Genomic DNA, 23464 nt, shown 5'->3' with positions numbered 1-23464 from the left:
TATACACTGAAGAAAATAATAAGGGGTAAAGAAGCATTACCCCTTGCAACCTACTCTCAAAAGATTGAAAAAAAGTATATGTAAGTGTGCATGTTCATGCTTGTATATGAATATGTATGTGTGGAACACAGAGAATAACTTTTAAAATGATGAAATGTTAAAAATGGGTGAATCTGAGTAAAAGGTAAAAAGTACTCTATTATTCTTACACATTTTTCATAAATTTGATATTATTTCAAAATTAAAAGTTTAAAAAACATGACCTGGTTTTAAAGCACTACTAAAAAGCTCAGAAATCAAGACTGGGGTGATCAACCATTGGGCGTTTTCAGATATGTCTATGATGGATGGATAGATGTCATTTCACAAGTCCTATTTCCAGACTATTAAGACCAATAGACAAAAAAAAAAAAACATAAAAAAACAAAAAAAAACAGACGTGCAATTGCACCTCTTATTCCATTAGGCAATGGCTTTTTGCCTCTAGTAGCATTTGCACAAAGTCCAGATACACCCCGCAATCAGTTCAAATGCAATCATAGGTAGGCTGAAGTTATTTTTATATGCTTATAGTGGAGAAAATACTGATTTTTAAACAAAACGAACATGAAACTCTTGAAATTAAACAGGCACTGTGATCAAGGGTACTCAAGCACTAGTGTTGGGTAGCTGTACCTGAATCATCAGCAGTGCCTAGTGGCTCTGACAGACAGAAGAGAGTGCGGCCTGGGCCAACCAGCCTAATATCCATTGTGCTTCTTTCATTTAATCAACTATTACTTGCAATCACCAGCCAAGAGCCCTTTGAATCTCACTTTACAACCTACGACGTCAGGGCACACAGATTAAATATTCTTTTATTTGACCCAAATTATTATTGAGTGATAACATTTAAATTACACATCGGAAAGCAGTACAATTACCTCTTAAAACAGGCAATGATGGTTTAATTAAAAGAGATTGATAAAGAAGATATGGAAAAATCAGGATGTCAAGAAAAATACCAAGGTGAACATATATACCTTGACACAGAGACTAAAATATCTGACTATACAATTTGGGGTTCTAATTCAACAATTTTTTAGTAGTCATGCCGAAAGTAACTGGAGAAATATATACATAATTGTTGAGAGGTTGTGTCTGGGGAGAGGATTATAGGGAAATACACAGGTTTTGATAAAATTTCAATGTCTGAATTTTGAAGAATAAATATGCATTGCCTTTACGATTTAAACAGCTAAAATCAGATCTAGTTATCAGTCATGGCAATAGCAAGTTAAGTGAACTGACTTCTTAAGAGATTAAGCTAAATCACTAGTATTTTCAGACCTAGCTATTAAACATTAAGTTCAGACTATTAAAAGAAAATGAGATAAGCAAATGATGAAATATGGATATCTTTCATTCAAAATATGGAAGCTCTTTGGACTTAAAAAACCAACTCTTCATTCTATAAAAACTTTTATAATAATCTTAATGGTAGTTAGCTTTAAAAAGCCACAAAGTACTGTGAATTAAATGTATAAGAGATACAAAAGAGGACATCAGATTACAATGGGGGATGGTTATTTTTATTTAATTAAATTAATTATTTTTGGCCATGTTGGGTCTTCGTTGCTGCGCGTGGGCTTTCTCTAGTTGTGTCGAGCGGGGGCTACTCTTCACTGCAGTGCAAGGGCTTCTCACTGCAGTGGATTCTCTTGTTGCGGAGCACAGGCTCTAGGCACTGCGGGCTTCAGTTGTGGCACGTGGGCTCAGTAGTTGTGGCACACGGGCTTAGTTGCTCCACAGTATGGGGGATCTTCCCGGACCAGGGATCGAACCCATGGCCCCTGCGTGGGCAGGTGGATTCTTAACAACTGTGCCACCAGGGAAGTCCCGTTATTTTTAAATATAGTACATTTCAACAGAAAAATTTTACAATGGGAGACTTTTTTATTCCATTTTTCTAATAAAGAGTTTTTCCTCTTTGTTTATTAAAACAAAATGTTTTCTTCTTGACCCTTCACATGTAAAATTTATCAATGTCACGGGCAATTTCCTGGCAATTTCACCAGGCTGAGCCAGGTGAAATATGTCAAGCAATTTACTTACATATAAAATTAGAAAGCTAATTTTGGTTTTACTGCATAGTTTAGTATGCACAGGTTCCAAATTTACTGCAAAACTACACTGACTTAAGTTTAGATTTGGAAGCACCACCTTGTGGCACAAGTAAGAACTTCTGAATTGCAGGAGTCAAGACGAGTTTTAGGGAGAGAACACTGGTGAGCTTCTGAGGCATTGGTCAAGTTCTGTTTCCTGACCTGTATAGAGAATGCCATGAGGCTCACTTTATATGCTTATAGTGGAGAAAATACTGATTTTTAAACAAAACGAACATGAAACTCTTGAAATTAAACAGGCACTGTGATCAAGGGTACTCAAGCATTAGTGTGGGGTAGCTGTACCTGAATCATCAGCTCACTTTAACAAATAATGTTAAAGCACATGACTTTTCTGTTATTGCAGGTCATAATTGTAAAAGTTTAGGGAAAAAATGTCCAATTTGTACCCAAATTGAAAGTCGTATTGCCTAAATGCTTGAATTTTCTAAGTACCAGTTTTATTTCCTAGAATCATAAATACACTATTGTATTTTTGATACACAACAAAATGCCAGAAAGGGGGATATTCCTTGGTAAACGATGGAAGGATTTTTTTCCTCAAAACGTTTTCACTGAGGCCCACTCTCAGCCTCGAGCAACTGTAGGGGCTCTGCAGTTATCTGGAAATCACCGCTACACACCTATCCCAACATGTCTGAAAACTGTCCAAAAAACCCTAGACTTCATTGCATCAATACAGAATATCAAGGATATGTGGCATATTTAACTCTGCAGCAATATTCATCAAAAAGGTTTTTCTTTCCTAATTTACTGTATTTCCAGGAAGTGACACGCTATTCACAAAATGATCTGAATTGGCTCAGAGTTTCACCCTCTCTCACTGCCATGGAATCACTTCTCCTAGGAGCTAACAGAATCACATTTAGTATCTCTTTCATACCGTGGAGCAGTTCATAGGAAGGGAGAAAGCCTTACTCTTTTTTTCTCAGGAACCTGTCAGGACGCATTAGTGACCATCTCCCTCACTATGACCCTCACCCCAGCAGGTGACATCTCATTGGCAGGTGAGAAGAACCATTGGCTGAGTCTTCCCAGACAGCCACCCAAAGCAGCTTCCATCCCACCATGGAAAGCAACTCTTACTCATGATTTCATCTTTGCTTCATTCAAATACTGGGAACATTAAAGATGGGAGCAGATGTGCCTGAGAATAGTTCACAGGACAAGGCCTTCTGCTGAGTTAATGAATGCAACTTGCTAAAATAATCCTTATGTTCAAGTGAGGCACAGAAAACATTTTTAAAGAAACTAAGGTTACATCGCAATTCTTGACCTAGACCCATTAAAAGGGCTGATATAGAGGCAGCCACTAAGCAAATGCTGCCTTTTATAGTTTGACACATTCTAGGTATGAATATGCCAATAATCAGGGATATCACTCAGTCTAGCGTTTGTTTCTACATATAAAGAAATGTCAGGCTGTTGTACCACCAAGATCTATAACTTCCTTAAGGAGTCTTGAATATATAGCTGCACTGTAAGATGAAAAGAAGGAATACTCTCAGGGAGTCTTTAAACAGAGTCTTAAAAAGGAGAATGGGATTATTGAACTTAAATCTGAAGAGGTCAAATTCTTAGGTCCCTCGAATACAAGTAAGAAAATGTAACAGGAGCTGCTTCTCTAAGATTTTGGAATTGCCCATGCTCAATGTTAAGATAAAATATTATTAATGAGAAACCTTGGCATTGATATTCCACAGAAGTTATATTTCAATATGTTTATCTAATATAACCATAAGGTTCAAGTGACCACTCTATCTAAAAAAAAAAAACAAAAAACAAAACCTCTTCAATAGCTTCTAAGAAAATATGGTTAAATTAGTTTAACCCTTTCATCCTAGAAACAGGTGAGAGAGAGAGAGAGAACCATTAATAACAGAAAATAATGGAGAGGGCTTCCCTGGTGGCGCACTGGTTGAGAATCCACCTGCTGATGCAGGGGACACGGGTTCGTGCCCCGATCCGGGAAGATCCCACATGCTGCGGAGCCACTGGGCCCGTGAGCCATGGCCACTGAGCCTGCGCGTCCGGAGCCTGTGCTCCGCAATGGGAGAGGCCACAACAGTGAGAGGCCCGCGTACCACAAAAAAAAAAAAAAAAAAAAAAAAGAAAATAATGGAGAAAATTACCACCATTCAATGGGAACATAATCCTCTGGAATCTTTGCTACAACTGGAATAAAAAACTCAGTAATTCTGACAGACTTTATTTTTTGATTAAAAACATATCTAATTATTCAAAGTATAGGGTATATGTAATCATTCAAAGTTTCTGGCTTGTACTATCACAACCATTAGAAAAAGAACATATACTGAGTAACAGACAGTGAGCTTAGGCACCGTCTCATATAAATTGTTTTACCTGCAGGAAATCCAGGATGTCTAGATACTACGAAAATTATAAAAAGGACTAGATTCTATAAGCTCTTTTCCTCAACTTTGGCTAAATATAATAACCTTAAAATACTGACACAATCTTTGATTATAAAGCAGAAACGTACAATGGTAGATTTATTTTAGTCCTTACTCAAGACTGTATTTAAGCAAAGCTCTCACTCAGTAAGACATATACTGATGTATGTCAGAAAAACAACATTCTAAGATTTATGGAGCATTTATAGAACAGGTAATGTTAACAACCAGATTAAAAAAATAAGGAAAAACAATGCTATTCTATATGCCCTTGAGCTGGGAAGTTTCTCAAATAATGAAGTCATGTTCAGGAAATGATATTCAAAAAGATAAATTTTTATACATTAGTTTCTCTGTTAAGTAAGAATCATTCAAATTCTTCAGTTAACAGTAATACTCAAAAAATCTTCAACTGGTAAACTCGTAGTTTGCAACGTTTCGATTTTTCCTGAATCCTGAAAACTTCAAACTGCCATTAAATATATTATCTTCTGTTTCTTCTTAAAGAACTAAGGTTCATAAAAGGATCATCATCATCATCATCCTGGAATGACATCCAAATGTAAAATTAGTGACTGTTCCATGCTTCACTGAAACAAGATAGAAGTTCTTATGGGCAAAACAATACCAGTAAGAGCCATTTTCTCCTTTCACATGGGGTAGACTTTCATTTTTCTATTTCCTTTATAAATATGAATAGTTGGTCAATTTTTTCCTCTTCCTCCCTTCCTTAGTAGCTATTTCATTGTTAAAACAATGAAAGTCCAACTAAATTCTTAGCAAGCATTAAAAATAAAAATTTATCCTGCTCTATATGTGTGTGTATATATAAGCCCATAATATATATCATATATATCTCTCTCAACTATTCACCTTAATAAAAGCAAATAAGGCATGGGCAAGACAAAAAAAACAAAAAAAACTCTTCAAGTCATTTCTATTAGGTTTTTAAATAAGTTTTTTTTTTTTTTCCCACTTACATTTTATAACTGGTATATCTGATGTTCTGGAAATTCAGAGCCAAAAAAATAATGAAGCCACATGACCTAATTCAGAAATAGCTGTAATTTTTATTTCCATTACCCATTTAATGCTAGAAATAGACAGCTACTCTCAGACTGGTACAAGAAACAACCTAGGAAAGCAATTTTTCAAAATATTTTTTTTGGAAAAATAAGTAGAGGAACTATTTAGTTTCAAAGAGTTCCCATGCTGCTGGGACATAGATTATATGCATAGTAAGAATAGGCAGGAATATCAGATGTTAACTAAGAATTTAATTAGAGAGAATGAAAGCTTAACCTTCAATAAGCCCCAAATACATAATTTGATGAGGTTAACATAAAATCACTGATATACATTCTATAACTAACTATTCAAAAGAGAAAGCAAATTTGTAAAGTTTTGATTTATGTTTCTTTTAAGACATTAATAAAAAGGGATAATTATTTGGTGTTAGGCTCTGCTGGTGATATTAACATGTTCCAGTGTTCGCTAAATTAGCTATCTCTAGTGAGATATGGATGCCTTGAGAAACACAAATTCACTATCACTTATTGATTCGTTTTCTGCTACCATAAAAGGCAGAACTCGTTAATAAACCAGAGATAAATCCAAACTATAGGAGAGAATTTGCTAATAGTTTTCCTTTGTAGCTAACATGAACTATATGAATTTCTGTAAGTAACATATAACCACATGTATATCTAGATGCTTTGGAATTAACAAACGGGTCAACAACCACCCACTTCTCTCCTGGAGGCAACATGCTAGTATTTAATAGGCAGACTGAGCTCATGGTGCCATTTTTCTTTGCAGCCTGAGTTCTGGGGAGTCTTCTCTTCAAGCTGTTTCAAAACCAAAGCTGGGACACAGGGAACATGACGGCAGCAGGTGAAGCTCAAAATCAAAGGAGTGAGTCATGTGGTACAACAGGGATGAACCTGGAGGACACTATGCTCAGTGAAATACGCCAGGCACAAAGAGACAAATGCTGTATAATTCCACTTATATGAAGTATCAGAGTAGTCAAAATCATAATGCACAAAGTAGAAGAGCCCCTTGCCAGGGGCTGAGGAGAGGGGAAAATGAGGAGATGTGGTTCAATGGGTATAGATTTTTGGTTTGGGAACATGAAGCTTCTGGAGATTGTTGCACAACAGTGTGAATATACTTAATATTAGTGAACTAACTGTACACTTAAAACTGGTTAAGATGGTAAGTTTTATGTTATGTGTTTCTACCACAACTGAAAAACACCACCATGTACCACCTTAAATATACAGGAAATGTGTAGAGCATATAGTGAACATTTAATAAACATTCTGTTGTAAAGTAACATTAAAGGCTTTCACGATATCATCACCACTATTTCTCCAAACATAAACAACAGAAGCTGAAAAAACTATTCTGATCCTACTGTTAACTGGGCAAGTTAAATAAGAGCTGAGTGAATATTATATGTTAAGGATCTGCAGGCCTTTCACATCTGAGGTATTTCCATCGATGAGCACTCCACAGAGGCCACTCATTGACTCAATATTAACTATGGTTCAAAGGAAGATGATCAATGAAACTATTTTTAGAAATAATTTTCGCCAACTAGCTTAGCAGTCCCTATTCAGATTTTATAAACATTTAAGAATTATCTAAGACTTAACGTATTATGTTATTACCTCATCTGATTCAAAATCAACCCCTTTAGTGATCTGGCTCCTGGACATGTGTTTGCTCGATGATGAAGTGCTCAACCACCTGAGGCAAAATATGAGAAAAACAGAAAATGAACCAAAGAATTCATCACAGAAGCCTTTCTAGCTAGGTTTTTCATTTTAGTAGCAGCCATGAATAAAAATAACGTAACACATTCCCTTCGAGCTACATCAGAGGCAGTAGAAGCTTAGTGGCAATTGAAAAGGACTCTGATGTCAGGGTCTGAATTCCAGTTCTGCCATTTAGGAGCTACATGGCTTCAAGCAGTTTAGCCTCTCTGTGCCGCAATTTCCTCACCTGTAAAACGAGGATGATAAGAATTTTTTTAAGATTAAATGTGTTTATATACTTAAACACTTTGATCAGTGCCTGAAACACATGAAGCATGCCATAGATGTTTGCTGACATCAGAGTTCTTAGCATATATTAACATGTATCTACTACCATCCTCTACTCCTGAAAATTATGGCAATATTGAAATATTTTAAATCAAATCTCAGTTACGTTTCTATAACAGGATAAAAGGATCTTAGAAAAGTCTCACCACTTTCTAGGGTTGCCTCACTGTTAATATTATTTGTGTCCAGTCCGAATAACAAATATTTACTTAGTGCTTGACTCCTGCCAGGTACTATGATAGGCCCTGGGAAACATCAGTAAGCAAGATAATCAGGAATCTACTTTTATGAAGCTTAACTTGTAGTGATGGAACTCATATTCCTATGTATTTTTACTAAAAAAATTTTAAGTCATCTTAGGACAGGGGCCAGCAAACTTGGCTAGCAGACCAAATCCAGCCTACCTGTTCCTTACAGCTTGTGAGCTAAGAATGGTCTTCACATTTTGAAATGGGTATACTTAAATGGTTATATAAGCACCTACATAATATCCCCAGTTTTGCCTCTTGGCCTGCAAAGCCTAAAATATTTACTACCTGGCCCTTTATGAAAAAAGTCTGCCGGCTCCTGTCTTAAATAAAAGCAGTGTTTGTAAACTCTTAGCCAACAATTTATTACCATGCTTTGGGATGTTACTATAGCAAACAAAATATATCTAAAGGTCTTGTCTGCACAAATTGTTGTGAGTCAAGAGGCCTATGCATCAGAAGGAAACAGAAAAATCCACAGGCTCTTAGGCACAAAAGTAAAGGACAGGAGGATTTGCCAAGCAAACTTGAGGAGCAACATAGCTTTGGAGGTAGAGGATCAAGGAATTTATCAACCAATCTACCTGGGAAGTCCCCAACTCTCTGTACTTGACCTAAGCAGGAACTGATCATTGTTGACTTGTTTCCATCATCTGTGACAGGAAGAAGCAGATCAAAAGCATGAAGCCACAGTGCCAAGGCTAGCCACAGCAGGTGAGGCATTGTTGCTGTGAGAGCTGGGGAAAGAGGGGGGTTATAGGAAGAAGCACCCACTGAGGCCTGACTCTGCTTGCTGATGTCTCCCCAGACAAATAACCAGTGGTGCCCAGAAACAAGCCAGGCATTCTATACCAGATGCTGGCTCATTTGATCATAGCAGGAGCCCCCAGTTCTGCACCAGAGGACCTAACACACCTACAGATCCCGTCTATGAGAGGTCCCCTATACTCAGAAAGCAGTGGCAGGAAGGGAAGAATAGTTACACAGTTTTGACTGCTAGGTCAAATAAATGGGTTCTTGTCCTAGATGTCAAAAAATATTTAATTGGATTAGTTTCCTGTGTATGGCTCAAAAATAAGGCAGACAGGGTGTATTACATTGAGTGCCAGGAGCTGTAAGTCTTCTCCATTTTTGTACAGATATAATTTGGAGGCACAAGTCAGAATTCCTACCTAGAGATGTTCAGCCAATTATGTCAGTTGTAGCAGCATCACAAGCATAAGAGAACATGTTAAATTGGCCTACATAAAAGGTGCCCCCAAAATGCTGGCTCCCCCCACTGCAAGGTTTAATAGAATCCCCTCCATCTCTCTCTCCTCCTCTACCTGGCCTGATGGGGCCAGGTCTTCTCTCTTTTTTTTTTTTTTTTGCGGTACGCGGGCCTCTCACTGCCGTGGCCTCTCCTGTTGGGCGCACAGGCTCCAGTCGCGCAGGCTCAACGGCCATAGCTCACGGGCCCAGCCGCTCCGCGACATGTGGGATCTTCCCGGACTTGGGGACGAACCCGTGTCGCCTGCATCGGCAGACGGACTCTCAACCACTGCGTCACCAGGGAAGCCCGGGCCAGGTCTTCTCTTGCTCACTGTTTTAAGGTTGGCGGGGGCGGGGGGAGGACTGCCACCAGCTCTATCAAATCTGGAAGGGTCCTTTCATCCCCAGTACAACCATGGAGAGTTTGGTGCCAGTTTTTCCAGGGAAAAGTGGGTGGATTTCCACTGCCCATCCAGCAGAAAGGAGTTTTACAGCTGGAAGTTCTTTCCTTTTTAAAGTCAACAACCAGAATATTAGTGCTTTTACTGCTTACCATTCTTCCCATTATTCTTGTTCTATATCCCTAGCCTGTTATTTCTTCAGTAAGCCCTTCTAGAGGGTTACTATGTGTTCAGTACTGTACTTAGCACTTCACAAATATTAACTCACTTTAAAGCCTCATAACAACACTTTGAGGTAAATATTATTATCTTCATCTTACAAATGAGGACACTGAGACACAGAAGTCAAAAAAACTTGCACAAGGTCCACAATCAGTAAGTGGTAGAGCTTAAATACCTTAAATTATGAGTGAAATAACTACACAAACCATGCCATTACTAAACAATTCTTCAAAGACAGCATAAATTGTGTCACCCAGTTGCTGTCATCAGGAACACAAATCTGCCAAGGCTGATTTCAGATTTCTTGCCAAAATGTTCGTTTCTAAATCTTCTCTCGTCAATTAAATGATTCTTATTACATGCACAGAGGTCTGAGAGCTTAATCTATTATGTGAAGAAGCAACAGCAGAGGATGGACCTAGAGATTATCATACTAAGTGAAGTAAGTCAGAAAGAGAAAGACAAATACCACATGATATCACTTAAATGTGGAATCTAAAATATGACACAAATGAACTTATCTACAAAACAGAAACAGACTCACAGACATAGAGGACAGACTTGTAGCTGCCAAGGGGGAGGCAGGTGGGGGAGGGATGGAGTGGAAGTTTGGGGTTAGCAGATGCAAATTATTATATTGATACACAGGATGGATAAACAACAAGGTCCTACTGCATAGCATAGGGAACCATATTCAGTATCCTGTGATAAACCATAATGGAAAAGAATACGTATATGTACAACTGATTCACTTTGCTGTACAGCAGAGATTAACACAACACTGTAAATCAACTATACTTCAATAAAATTTTTTTTAAAAAGGGCTTCCCTGGTGGCGCAGTGGTGGAGAGTCTGCCTGCCGATGCAGGGGACACGGGTCCGTGCCCCGGTCCGGGAAGATCCCACATGCTGCGGAGTGGCTGGGCCCGTGAGCCATGGCCACAGAGCCTGCACGTCCGGAGCCTGTGCTCCGCAACGGGAGAGGCCACAGCAGTGAGAGGCCCACGTACCGCAAAAAAAAAAAAAGAAGAAGCAGCAGCAGAGAGGAGTCCTGGAGCAGAATGCTTGGCTCCATGACTGGCTGTGTGACCTTAGGTAAGTTACTTAGACTACCACGCCTCACTTTCTTCAAAGGTAAAAGGGGGAAAATAGAGTTATAAGTATATTTACCTCCTGGAGTGACTGTGAGTAACAAATAAGCTAATTTATAGACAAAGGCTCAGAATGGTACATGACACAAAGGAAGTGCTAAAAGCTGAAACAGAATATTAACAAAATACAAAGCTATTTTCTGTTAATTGGGGCGGACATAGTACTCCAGCAAGAAAATCACTGCGTAATAAAGGCAAAAGGAAATGAATGACACGTTATTCAAATTTTCAGTGAAAATACTTGTAATAATGCTGCATTGACTTCACAAACTACACCTTGGTCTATTTTTCAGTTTTGTATGTATGTGACTAGCTGAAAATAAATCTGTTAGACTTCCAGGGCTTCCCTGGTGGCGCAATGGTTAAGATCTGCCTGCCAATGCAGGGGACATGGGTTTGAACCCTGGTCTGTGAAGATCCCACATGCCACAGAGCAACTAAGCCCGTGTGCCGCAACTACTGAGCCTGCGAGCCACAACTACTGAAGCCTGCACGCCTAGAGCCCGTGCTCCGTAATAAGAGAAGCCATCGCAATGAGAAGTCCGCACACCGCAATGAAGACTAGCCCCCGTTCGCCACAACGAGACAAAGCCTGTGTGCAGGAATGAAGACCCGACACAGCCATACATACATACATAAAGTTTTTTTAAAAATCAGACTTCTGTAGCATAGAGAAATATATATGTTGAATTCTGGATAATTTTTAATTTTTTCAGATGTTCCTTTTTGCAGGAAGTCACTGCACCGACCTTTGATCAGCTTTGGAAGTGGTAGGAAAAATGTCTTCTTCCGTATCTGACTCATCTACCACAATCACCTAAGGGGGAGAAACAAAACAGCAAATAGTCTTTGTGGGAATGGAAAATCTGAATAAAAATGCATTAACTAATGTCAAAAAATATATATTTTTACAAAACGTTACAAAAAAGGAGGCAGATACCATGTAAGCAATAACCATGAAAACTAAAGCTCTGCCTAACCTCCCCACTAATGTCACTCTTTATTTATAAATGGTTTTTTTATACAACATGTGTGAGCTCACTTCTCTCCTGCTACCATGGCAGCCTCGATACCTAAAGGAACATGCACTCAGATTGGTGAATGACTCACATTGGGTCATGTGCAAACAGTGCCCTGTGATTTTCTTGGGTTCTAACGAGAAACTAGGCCATCGGTGCTTCATCTCCAATTTTAAATGAGGTATAAGACTGTGTGGGAAGTACCAGATATCTGTTTTTCTGTTACATTTATCCCTGTTAAATACCATTTGCTGCTTTTAAGCCCCATGAAAGATAACTTGTGATTCTTGATTCTATCATCCAAATTACTACCTATTCCTCTACATTTTGTGTTATCTTGACACTTAATAGACACATTTGCCATGTCTTCATCCAACTGATAAAGCCAAAGACAAAATAGTGAAAAAAGCAGCACTTGAGACCCACCCCATCCCCAAGGCTGACATTGAACTATTAATCAAAGACCATTAAATGAAGTTGTCTAAATAGCTATGAATCCAGCCAATATTTCTGCATTTTGTCCATGAAACGATCAGGAGATTGTCCTAAGTGCCTTGACGGAATCAAATGCCTTCAGCATTCCCCTGATCTACCACTATGTCACCTCAATCAAAAAAATGAAAGAAAAAGTTACCATGACTTGCTCTTTCTGAACTCTTGTTCTTGCATTATAAAAGAAAAATCTAGAAGGCAAGCTACCTTGTGGACATGATGATAATTTTGTTTTCAGATATGATCTTGAAGCGTAGCAGGCAATAGTTGAATAGGAATAATGAAATGGAGCTCAGGATAAAAGTTAGCACCAGTATACCCATATATAATTGTATAATTATAAGAGAGGAAAAAAAAAAGAGAAGAAGTTTTCTGGAAGCGGAGGTGGTCAATTGTGTCACATACTCAAGAGATCAAGAAGGAGTGAAATTTGAGAAAATGCTGGTGGGGCAGTATGATATAGAGCAACAATTCTCAACTAGGTGTGATTTTTAACCCCCCTCCACCATCCCAGAAACATCTGGACATGTCTGGAGACATTTTGATTATCATAACTAGGGGGGACACCTCAGGCATCTAGTAGGTAGAGGCCAGGGATGGTGCCTGGGAAGTAAGACACATGTGTTTTGAAAGAGAGGTAACAGGAGAATCAAGCCCAATCTGGACTCTTCTTGGAATCCAAAGGAAGGGCAGAAGTTTCATTTTAAATCTAGAGCTGAACACAGAGGTCCATAGACTCAGACCTTGTAGCTTGTCTTGAGTCTGGCTTCAGCCATTAAGACACAAGCCAGAGTATTATGAGAGTATCAAAAGGAAGCCAGCAATAAAAAAGACCTCTCTATGCACTGAACGCCCATCTTCAATCATGGTTTTCCATGCATGGACTCTTTTGGTTCAACGTTATTATCCTTAAAAATATTACTAGGTACATACATTTATGAGTGTTCAATCATGTGATCCATTATTAAAGAAAGAAAAAGAGAAACCCTCCTCCCACACAAAAACCCTAGAAGCCCTCAGTCTAGCTAATCAGTAAAGTTCTCTGCAGTTTTAACGTTCCATATTTTTTCTTCTTTTATTTACTTTGTAGACCAAAGAATTGACCATCATAATGTAGGAAACATAAATTGGTACACAATTAGAAAACTTTTTTCTTACCTCTGAATAATTCTTAGTAGCAACATTTTGGGAGGGCTGCTGTCTTGTAGCTTTAAAGGCTATAATGAAAAAGATGAAACATCCATTATGTTATTCTTAAAAAAATCTTAGAAAAATTTGCACACTTCTTTAGCTGAAGGTTTCCTAAGTCCTATCTGCAAAAATCCATGATGACTAATTATAAAACACTTAATATGCTTTAAAATCAGGAGATGGAATTATATGTCTAACTACCAGTCTCATATGATTTCCCGGTTTACTCAAATAAATTAGTAAGCAGTGTTCATAAATACACCTACACTAAAAATATTTTATAGAAAAATACCTGAAGGATAAAATCTGATCACCTAATGGACTGAACTCCAAATATAGTGAAAGTAACCTTCCTCAGGTCTTCCTTCTCTTATAGTTGGCGATCTCTTTCCCTGTGGGAGCCACATGGTTCCAGTAAGCGCTTCCTTATTCTCCTCTACTTTGTTAGAAATATTCAGTACCTAAGAAATAGTCCAGAGGGAATGCTAGAAAACAGCCTATCTTTCATTCCATGATAAGCTTCCTATGAATCCTTACATTCTCAGCTTTGTAAACTTGGTTAGAAACATGAAGTTTAGTTAATTTTTATTTTTCCCAAGACCAAAACTATAATATTTTGATTTTACAGTAAGAAATATGTTTGGTCTTCATCCACATTTCTGGCAGAGAGCCCCTAAAACCCTAATTTCCTAAAGCAATGAGAGCTATCAAGGTGCTTTTTGTTATGTTAATGAGGCAACTTTGGGACCACAACTGAGGAGGGAGGCTGGTTACCAAGGGAACCAACCAGGAATAGAGGGTTCCAACTTTCAGTCCCATCCCTGATTTCTGGGGAGGGAAGAGGAGCTAGAGGTTGAACCAATCACCAACAACCAATGATTTAATCAATCATTCCTAGGTAGTGGGGCCTCCATAAAAACCCCCAAAGGAGGGGGTTCAGAAAGCTTCCAGGGGGTGAATCGAGATGCTTCCACGTGCCACCATGCCTAGACCCCAAACTCAACGAGGACAGAAGCTCCTTTGTTCTGAACTTTGCCCTATACATCTCTTCATCTGGCTATTGATTCATATCCTTTCATATCTTTTGTAATAAACCAGTAATCTAGTGAGTAAACTAGTTTCCTGAGTTCTGTGAGCCACTCTAGCAAGTTAATTGAATCCAAGGAGGGAGTCATGGGGACCTCTGATTGATAGCCTATTAGCCAGAAGTACAGAGAACAACCTGGACTTGTGACTGGCATCTGAAGTAGAGGGGGGCAGTCTTATGGAACCGAGTCCTTTCCCTGTGGGATCTGATGCTGTCTCTGGGTAGGTAGTGTCAGAATTGAGTTGACTTGCGGGACACCCAGCAGGTGTCTGAGGACTGCTTGGTGGTGTGGGTAACCACCCCCCACCCCACCCCCCACTGGAATTAAGTGCAGATTATTAAAAACCTAGAATAAAATTTAAACAGCCAATTAAGGGTTTAATTTTCTCCTACACCTTACCAGTTTCCTAATAAAAAAAAAAAAGGTTTCCCCCAAGATAACCCCCAAACTAAACAACAGAGCAAGAGGAGATAAAAACAGAGGACTTGAAGTCAAAGGCTCAAAGAACCCTACAAAGTCCGAAATTCTCCTAGTCAGAAAACTCAGGAATCTTTCTACCTAGCCTAAATTTATGATTTACTCATTTTTCCTATTCCAGGTTCTATCCCCAATCTTAGGATGTCTACCTGAGAGGAGAAAGGAAAGGCAGAAGCAGAGTTCTTACCCACCCTACTCAATCACTAGCCTCACATCCTACTCTACTCAAAAGGCTGGAGAGGGCAACTGAATGAAAAGGCCAGCAATCGTGACTCTTTCAAAAACTATTTCTGCTCAATCGTTATTCACTAATTGACCCCTCAAACTCTCAGCTCCTGGAAGAAACAAGAGCCTTCCTTTCTTTTTATCCCCAATAAATATTTGTGTGATAAATTAACATTATCGGAAAATTAAGCACTCGGTTCTGTTAGGAAGGCAATACATATTGTATTGGGGGTTAAAAGCTCTGGTTTTAGAGTTAGAGCCATGTGGACTCACTAGCTGGGTGACTGTGGCCAAGTTCCTTGGCTCCTTCAAGTCTCAGTTTCCCCACCTATAAAACAGTGTTAATAATACTTCATGCTGAAAATTGTTGACAGGATAAAAAGAGGTAGTTAATGTAAATTGTTTTGGCAAGCGCCTAGCTGTAGTAGGTATTCAAATGATTTCGCTAGTAATAGTGGATGGAGTAGCAGCAGTGGTAACCATGGTAAATTAAATGCAAAGACAGAGGCTTCTTTTATTAACTTAGTCACTATCCTCTGCAGACAAACTTCAGTGGAAAAGCCTGGGCTGTTAACTCTCATTCACAACCGCCGCTGGCTATAAGTGTAATATCTACCTTTCCCAATAAAACTCCAGTACTACTGTACAAATCTTTACACTCCATGGAGCTTGTTATAATAGGATTGAACCTTTATTTATCTCTTCACTTCTCCATTTATAATACGAATGCAGAAGCTATAGTTTAAAGTTGCTTTTGTCCCAAACTTATAGTTAGTACTCCATGGTTATTTTGTCAGAGACCATATTAAAAAGTCAGTTTCGTTTCTCAAAAAAAGGCCAATGTTGGAGTTAAACTGCAAAACCATTGGACCAAATCAACTGCATAAAAGACAAATCTAGACTGATTTATAGAAACATCCATTTTCATGAGTTAATTGTAAACACTGTCACTAATACTAACAGCAGCAGTCATTTATTGGATTCTTTCTAAGTGCTGTGCTCAGTAATGGTTATGCATAGTTCATTTAACACTTATAACTGCTCTGGGAAGTTAGTACTCCTCCTCCAGTGGGAGGACACAGTGAATAGGTCATACATTTATTTAATTGAAGTCTTAGAAGGAAAGAAAAAGAATAGCACAGAGGTAATATCTGAAGGGATAACAGCAAAGGATTTCTAGCAATGATAAAAGGCACCAATTCACAGTTTCATGAAACCCCATAAATCCTAAGCAGGATAAAAAAAGAACCACATATCTAGATTCATCACAGTGAAAGTACAGAACACCAAAGACAGCCAGCAGAGGAAAAACAGACTACTTTAAAAAAAGCAACAAGCTAAACTAATAGCTGATTTCTTAAGGACAACAATGGAAACCTGAAGACTCAATCTGATTGATTAATTCTGCCCACTGGTGTCAAGGAAAAGTTTCACATAAAACAACAAAGCCATGATGATAAAAGGCAGTTTGGGCTAAGGTAAAGGCAGGTAATTTACAAAGTCTATGCCTCTGTGTTGCATGCTGACCAACTTTTGGTAGTTTAACATGGAAGTGTTCATACTTTACTCACGATCCTTTTCTAACTCCCTCTGTTTTCTCTTTTTAATAGCTCTTTTATATATATATATATATATATATATAAACATTTCACAAAAGCCTACTATGTTCCAGGCTTTTGGCTTTTTTTTGGCTGTACTGCGCGGCCTGCAGGATCTTAGTTCCCCAACCAGGGATTGAACCCGGGCCCTCGGTGGAGTCCTAACCACCGGACCTCCAGGGAATTCCCAAGCTTTTTGCTTTTAATCCCCAGAGTAATCCAATATGGCAAGATTATTCCCAACGCACATGTAAACAAACTAGGAGAGCGAGTGACTTGTCCAAAGTCACAAAGCTTTTCACATGTTGAACTCATCCCAGATCTCCCAGATCGCTTACCGTGCTGCCTTTTTTCACTTCCTTTTCTCCTCTCTGCTTTTATCTTACACCTTCCAAGAATGTCACAGCATCTTTCTAAATGCCATTTTCTAAATGGCAACAGAGACAATATACTTTGAAAGTCAAAAGATAAGGATCTCAGCTGGCCCTACTCAAGTACTGAATAATCCTTGAATAAAAACACAGCAGCAGAATTTTTGATAAGAAGGTTCTTTAAGAATCATTTAATAAAGCTGATGTTTGTATCCTTTCTCCAATGTTATCTGTCATCCAGAAAATACTGAAAACTTCCTCTGATGGAGTCACAACTCACTTCCTTCTGAGGCAGCTTACACCATCTTTATGTTGGTTGATAGATTATTCCGTATAATGCAAAGACTTCTCTATTGAGAGCCAGTAGCTCAACTTCTAATCTTCTCTTGCTCTGGAAACTAACAGTAGAGTGGTTACCTACTCACTCTGAAGGCCAGAGAATGTGGGATCAATTCAAGCTCTAGGACTTACGAGTTGTGAGACCTTGGATAAGTTGCTTATCTTTTCAAAGCCTCAGTTCCCTTTTCTGTAAAACAGAGAAATAATAAGTGCCTATCCCACTGAGCTGTTGAGAGGCCTGCAGTAATCGTCTCATAAGTATTAGCTATTATTAGTACTATTAGTGGTTTTATCAACCTAGGGCAAATTACTTAGCTCAATTCCCTCATCTATAAAACAGGGAGTAGGTGAAATTGTTCTTCAGCCTTCCAGGTCCACTTTATCACATAATAAACTTAAATCTGTGATGTGATTAGCTTTTCCCATCTATCCTCATTGGGTTGGTAGTTCTTAACCTGGAGCCCATGGATAGGCTTCATGGGGGTCCCTGATCCCTTTGAAATGGAGTACAATTGCATATGAGTACTTATTTAAAGATAGGAGACATAGCTTTCAGCATCCATAACTTAAAGTAGATTTAAAACCACTGTCTTTAGGACTATACAAATCAAGTCTATTCGATCTTTGACATAACAGAACTTAATTTCTGTAAAGACTTGAATTTTTCCCAGGTTAGATATCCTAAGTTCCTTTTATCAAATTTTTAATATTATATGGTTTCTCTTCTGAATGATCATATAAAGTTGACATCTTTCTCGAAATATGGTTCCAAAAGATGAGCACAGTATTCTTGGCATGATACATCCAATCAGTACGAGGGAGAACTTCCTTGCTGTAGAGAAGCATTACTTCTACTAATAGTGCTTAAGGCACCATTAGATTTGGACAGTTAGATCAACCTGCACAACCTTAGTGACCTAAGTCTTTCTTACTTGGTTCCCTGCTAATATCATATACTTCTCTGTGCAGCTGTCCTTTTGGACATAAATACAGTTTATATTTACCCTTGATAAATTTAATCTTGTGAGATTTAGTTCAACTCTCCAATCTGCCAAAAATTAATCTCAAATAATAAGATAAATAAAATACATATGGATATACTCTGAATGGTAGGGAGAAAAAATATCACCACCTATTTTAACATATATTTTCACAGATCTGACTTACAACTTCCTCTGATCTCATAAACTGTAATATTAAAAATAGTTCATTAAATTTTTATATTAGATTATTATTAAAATAGTTTATAAAAATAGGTTCCCTTAGTTTGAAGCTAATTTTTAGACCACAGCACATACACAAAATCAAGTCAAAGAATCCTAACTATAATTTTCCTTAAATGCAGCTCACATGACTCTATATAGAGATGGACAAAAGCAGCATGAGGAAAGAAAGTTTACAGTATATTAAGGAGCAGTTCCTTCTCTCTTAATCATTGTTGATACACTGACCAACTGCCTTTTCCATGTCTTAGTGATCCCTCTATAAAAGGGAAATAATCAAATTTGTCTAAAGTAGGATATAAAAATTAATTTTTAGAGCCCACCCTCTTCAGTAGCCTCCATGAATGGAAAAGGTCTTTTAAATCAGCATAATTTATCCTGTGATTCAACACAAACCAGTCAGGTTTACTCATGGGGTTTCCTGAGTCTTCCTGTGTTGGAATTTATAAGTACATGCTAGGTGATCTTTTGCAGTCTATACTCACCATCTATAATAGACATATTTCTAGATGTTGACATAGTGGCCTTTGAACTTCTGCCTCGAGTAGAAGTCTCCAGAGCAGCTCCTGCTGTTAGAATAATGAGCGGTCAGTATACAAGTCCATCAGTAGCAAAGGTTTTTGTTTTTTAAAAAAAACACCACTAAATAAAGTTATGTCAAAACATAGTTTATGTGTAAAATGTCAAAGATATATATAAGAAGAAACATCTAGAGTCTGATCAATCAATTTTCAGAGACTATTCTTACACCACACTTGGTTTATATTGTTCCAATTACAATGTAAGGAAAAAATTTATAAATGTAAGGATAATGAAAACAATTATCACTAGAAGATGGGAATTTCTCTCCTGGGAGATTTTTAACTAAAGTACTACCTATTTTAACAGCTTAAAATTCCGACAGATAAATATTTAATAAAAAAAAAAAATTTAAACTATTCCTAGGGATGGATTTCTATAATGCATCAGGAAGTCACCAGATGACTATCTTCTATTATTTGGACTATTCAATGACAATAGTATCACATTAGACACAATGATGGCAATTAATTTAATGACTGCTTTAAAAAATCAAATTGTATAGGGGCAGTTTTCAAAAATAATAATTTTTATCATCTGGAGTTTTCTTCCTGCTGTTAGTGGGCATTAGCTAGACATTTCCTTAAGTGTTTGCCTCACTATTACTTTGTACATGTGAGAGTAAACATGTCTATTAAATGTTCCCAATGTGTGAGAAGCACTATGAAATTCTTTTATTTATTTATTTATTTATTTTTTTATTTTTTATTTTTTTTTTGCGGTATGCGGGCCTCTCACTGTTGTGGCCTCTCCCGTTGCGGAGCGCAGGCTCCGGACGCACAGGCTCAGCGGCCACGGCTCACGGGCTTAGTTGCTCCGCGGCACGTGGGATCCTCCCGGACCAGGGCACGAACCCGCGTCTCCTGCATCGGCAGGCGGACTCTCAACCACTGCGCCACCAGGGAAGCCCTGAAATTCTTTTAAAAAGAAGTGTTAAGAACTATTCAAACTATATGTGCATGTGGCCATTCAGAATTTATTTACATGAAATGTACATGTTGGAACTACATTAAAGACTGTTTTTATGCATTATAAAAATAAATTTTTAAAGGACTGTGTAACTCAATTCTGCCAAGATGAACACAATTCTGAATTTCCCACACAACTGCCAAGTGTGAATGTATAAGAAAGACTGTGCTCAATGCTAACCTCTTCCTCTCTGAGATCCTCCTCTTGACACTGGATTCTGCCCTCTTCCTCCTCTCCGGCCTCTTCCTCGGCCTCTTCCTTTGTTGGCTGCTGCTGTGATGCTGTCATCAGAGTCATCAGCCATCTGTTCTGCCAAATCTATACTCATAAGGTCATCAGCACTAAAGGCAGAAGCAGCTTCCTCTGACTGAGATCTGAGGGCTCTGGCTCTACTCATGGCCTAAGGGATGACAAGAGAAAAATACACATCAGTAGACAATGCAGCAGCCTAAAAGTCATTAATCCAGTCACTCAGATGGACATTTCATATTGCCAAACTGTCTAAACTATTATTTTTCACTAATCATGCTAAAAAATGTAAAACAGGAGAAGCTCTCTCCCATCAATCAAATTCAGTGCCTACGAATTGTTAGATCAATTTACAATACTACTGATATCTGTAAAATGAGACCTTTTGAAAAATGTATATCAAGAACCATAGGGCTTCCCTGGTTGCGCAGTGGTTGAGAATCCGCCTGCCGATGCAGGGGACACGGGTTCGTGCCCCGGTCCGGGAAGATCCCACATGCCGCGGAGCGGCTGGGCCCGTGAGCCATGGCCGCTGAGCCTGCGTGTCCGGAGCCTGTGCTCTGCAATGGGAGAGGCCCGCGTACCACAAAAAAAAAAAAAAAAAAAAAAAAAAAGAACCATAAAATTTCACAGAATCAAAAGTTTCAGAACTGGGAGGAATGTTGGCAATCGCCCCTAATCCAACACCACCATTTGTAAGAGACTGTCATCATTTGAGTTACTTTGTACAATGGGCTCTTGATAAATAACAAGAAAAAAAACTCGAGGTCGGTGGGGAGCAGAAGGCTGCCGCAGGGGCGGTGCTGCGGGCAGCCGGGACACCTGGCTTGGCCATAACCCCGTCTGGGGCCGGGTGGGACAACAAGGGCCCATGGCCAAGCCAGCTCTGTTACCTCTGACTTTCAAGGATGTGGCCGTTTATTTCTCCAAGCAAGAATAGTGGAATCTAGAGGCATGGCAGAGGAGCTTTACAAGCAAGTAATGAGAACCAATTACGAGATTCTTGTTTCTCTAGTGAAAAACCAATTAAAGTAACTGAATCTATAGAGAAAGAAAAATTATCTTGTGTCATGAACCCCATGCCACCCAAAAAGAATGTTCCAAGCGTTAAGATCACATGGATGTGGACTTCCATGGTGGCGCAGTGGTTAAGATTCTGCCTGCCAATGCAGGGGACACGGGTTCAAGTCCTGGTCCAGGAAGATCCCACATGCTGCGGAGCAACGAAGCCCATGAGCCACAACTACTGAAGCCCACGCACCTAGAGCCTGTTCTCCATAACAAGAGAAGCCACCGCAATGAGAAGCCTGAGCACAACAGTGAAGAGTAGCCCCTGCTCGATGCAACTAGAGAAAGCCCACACGCAGAAATGAAGACCCAACAAAAGATCAAATGGATATGAAGTGGTGTATTAGTGTGGGTTTGGTTTGCATTTCCTTCGTGGCTAATCATGTTGAGCATCTTTTCATTTGTGTATCTTTTTGGAGAAATGTCTATTCAAATACTTTGACCATTTTTGAAGTGGGCTATTTGTCTTTTTATTGTTGGGTTATAAGTGTTCTCTATTTGTTCTGAATATCGAACTCTTATCAGATATATGATTTGCAGATATTTTCTCCGTTTCTTGGGTTGTCTGTTCCCTTTTTGATGGCGTCCTTTGAAGCACAAAAGTTTTAAGTTTTGATGAATTCCAGTTTCTTTTTTCTTTTGTTGCTTGAGCTTTCGGTGTCATATCTAAGAAGCCATTGCCTAATCCAGAGTTACAAAGATCCACTCCTATATTTTCTTCTAAGAGTTTTATGGTTTTAGTGCATATATTTGGGTCTTTGATCCTTTTTTTCCCCTTCTTTGATCCATTTTGAGCTAATTTTTTTATACTGTGTGATATAGGGATCCAGCCTCTTTTGCATATGGATACCCAGTTGTCTCTACACCATTTGTTGAAAAGACTGTTCTTCCCCCCATTGAATTATCTTGGCACCCTTCTGGAAAACCAATTAACCATAAATGTCAGAGTTTATTTCTGGATTCTTGATTCTGTTTCATGGATCTATTTGTCTAGCCTTATCCCAGTACCACACTGTTTTAATTACCATTACTTTAGGATCAGTTTGTCAATTTCTGCCAAAAGAAAAAAAAGGCAGATGGGGTTTGGGGACTACTGTCATCTAAACAGTACTAAGTCTTCCAACTCATGAACATGGGATATCATTTCATTTATTTAGTACTTTTTTTTTAGGACTTTTAAAATTACTTTCAGCAACATTTTATGGTTTTTATTGTGCAAGTCTTATGTTTCTTTTATTGGGTTTATTCCTAAGTATTTTACTCTTTTTGATATTCTTGTAAATGGACTTGTTTTCTTAATTTTTTTTTGAAAAATAGTTTTATTTTAAAAGATGCTGAGAGTTCAACTCAGAGGAAGACTGAGAACAGGTGTATGGATTTTTTTTAAAATTAATTTTTGTTGGAGTATAGTTGCTTTACAATGTTGTGTTATTTTCTGCTGTACAGCAAAGTGAATCAGTTATACATATACATATATCCACTCGTTTTTAGATTTCCTTCCCATTTAGGTCACCAAAGAGCATTGAGTAGAGCTCCCTGTGTTATACAGTAGGTTCTCATTAGTTATCTATTTTATATATAGTAGTGTATACATGTCAATCCTAATCTCCCAAT

General features: G+C 38.4%; 1 protein-coding gene across 4 annotated transcripts in view; it reads right to left on the bottom strand.

The window, feature by feature from the left end:
- Window positions 1-4895: 4895 nt before the first annotated feature.
- Window positions 4896-23464, bottom strand: part of MRE11 (MRE11 homolog, double strand break repair nuclease) — a 71371-nt gene continuing 52802 nt past the window's right edge. For 2 of the 4 annotated variants that reach the window (XM_067038271.1, XM_067038274.1), the window contains 6 exons: window positions 20714-20933; window positions 19471-19554; window positions 13632-13690; window positions 11712-11779; window positions 7255-7333; window positions 4896-5123 (listed from right to left, as the gene is read on the bottom strand). In XM_067038271.1, coding sequence (XP_066894372.1) covers window positions 5064-5123; window positions 7255-7333; window positions 11712-11779; window positions 13632-13690; window positions 19471-19554; window positions 20714-20933 — 570 coding nt within the window. In that variant the 3' untranslated portion in view covers window positions 4896-5063. Of the gene's footprint in view, window positions 5124-5628; window positions 6523-7254; window positions 7334-11711; window positions 11780-13631; window positions 13691-19470; window positions 19555-20713; window positions 20934-23464 lie in introns of those variants that run through there. The other 2 variants (XM_067038272.1, XM_067038273.1) reach the window with 2 other exon arrangements.

This window comes from Kogia breviceps, chromosome 7, assembly GCF_026419965.1.
Source record: "Kogia breviceps isolate mKogBre1 chromosome 7, mKogBre1 haplotype 1, whole genome shotgun sequence".
Taxonomy (NCBI): Eukaryota; Metazoa; Chordata; class Mammalia; order Artiodactyla; family Physeteridae; genus Kogia; species Kogia breviceps.
The sequence above is the reverse complement of the archived record's forward strand: the minus strand, read 5'-3'. Positions and strand labels throughout refer to the sequence as shown.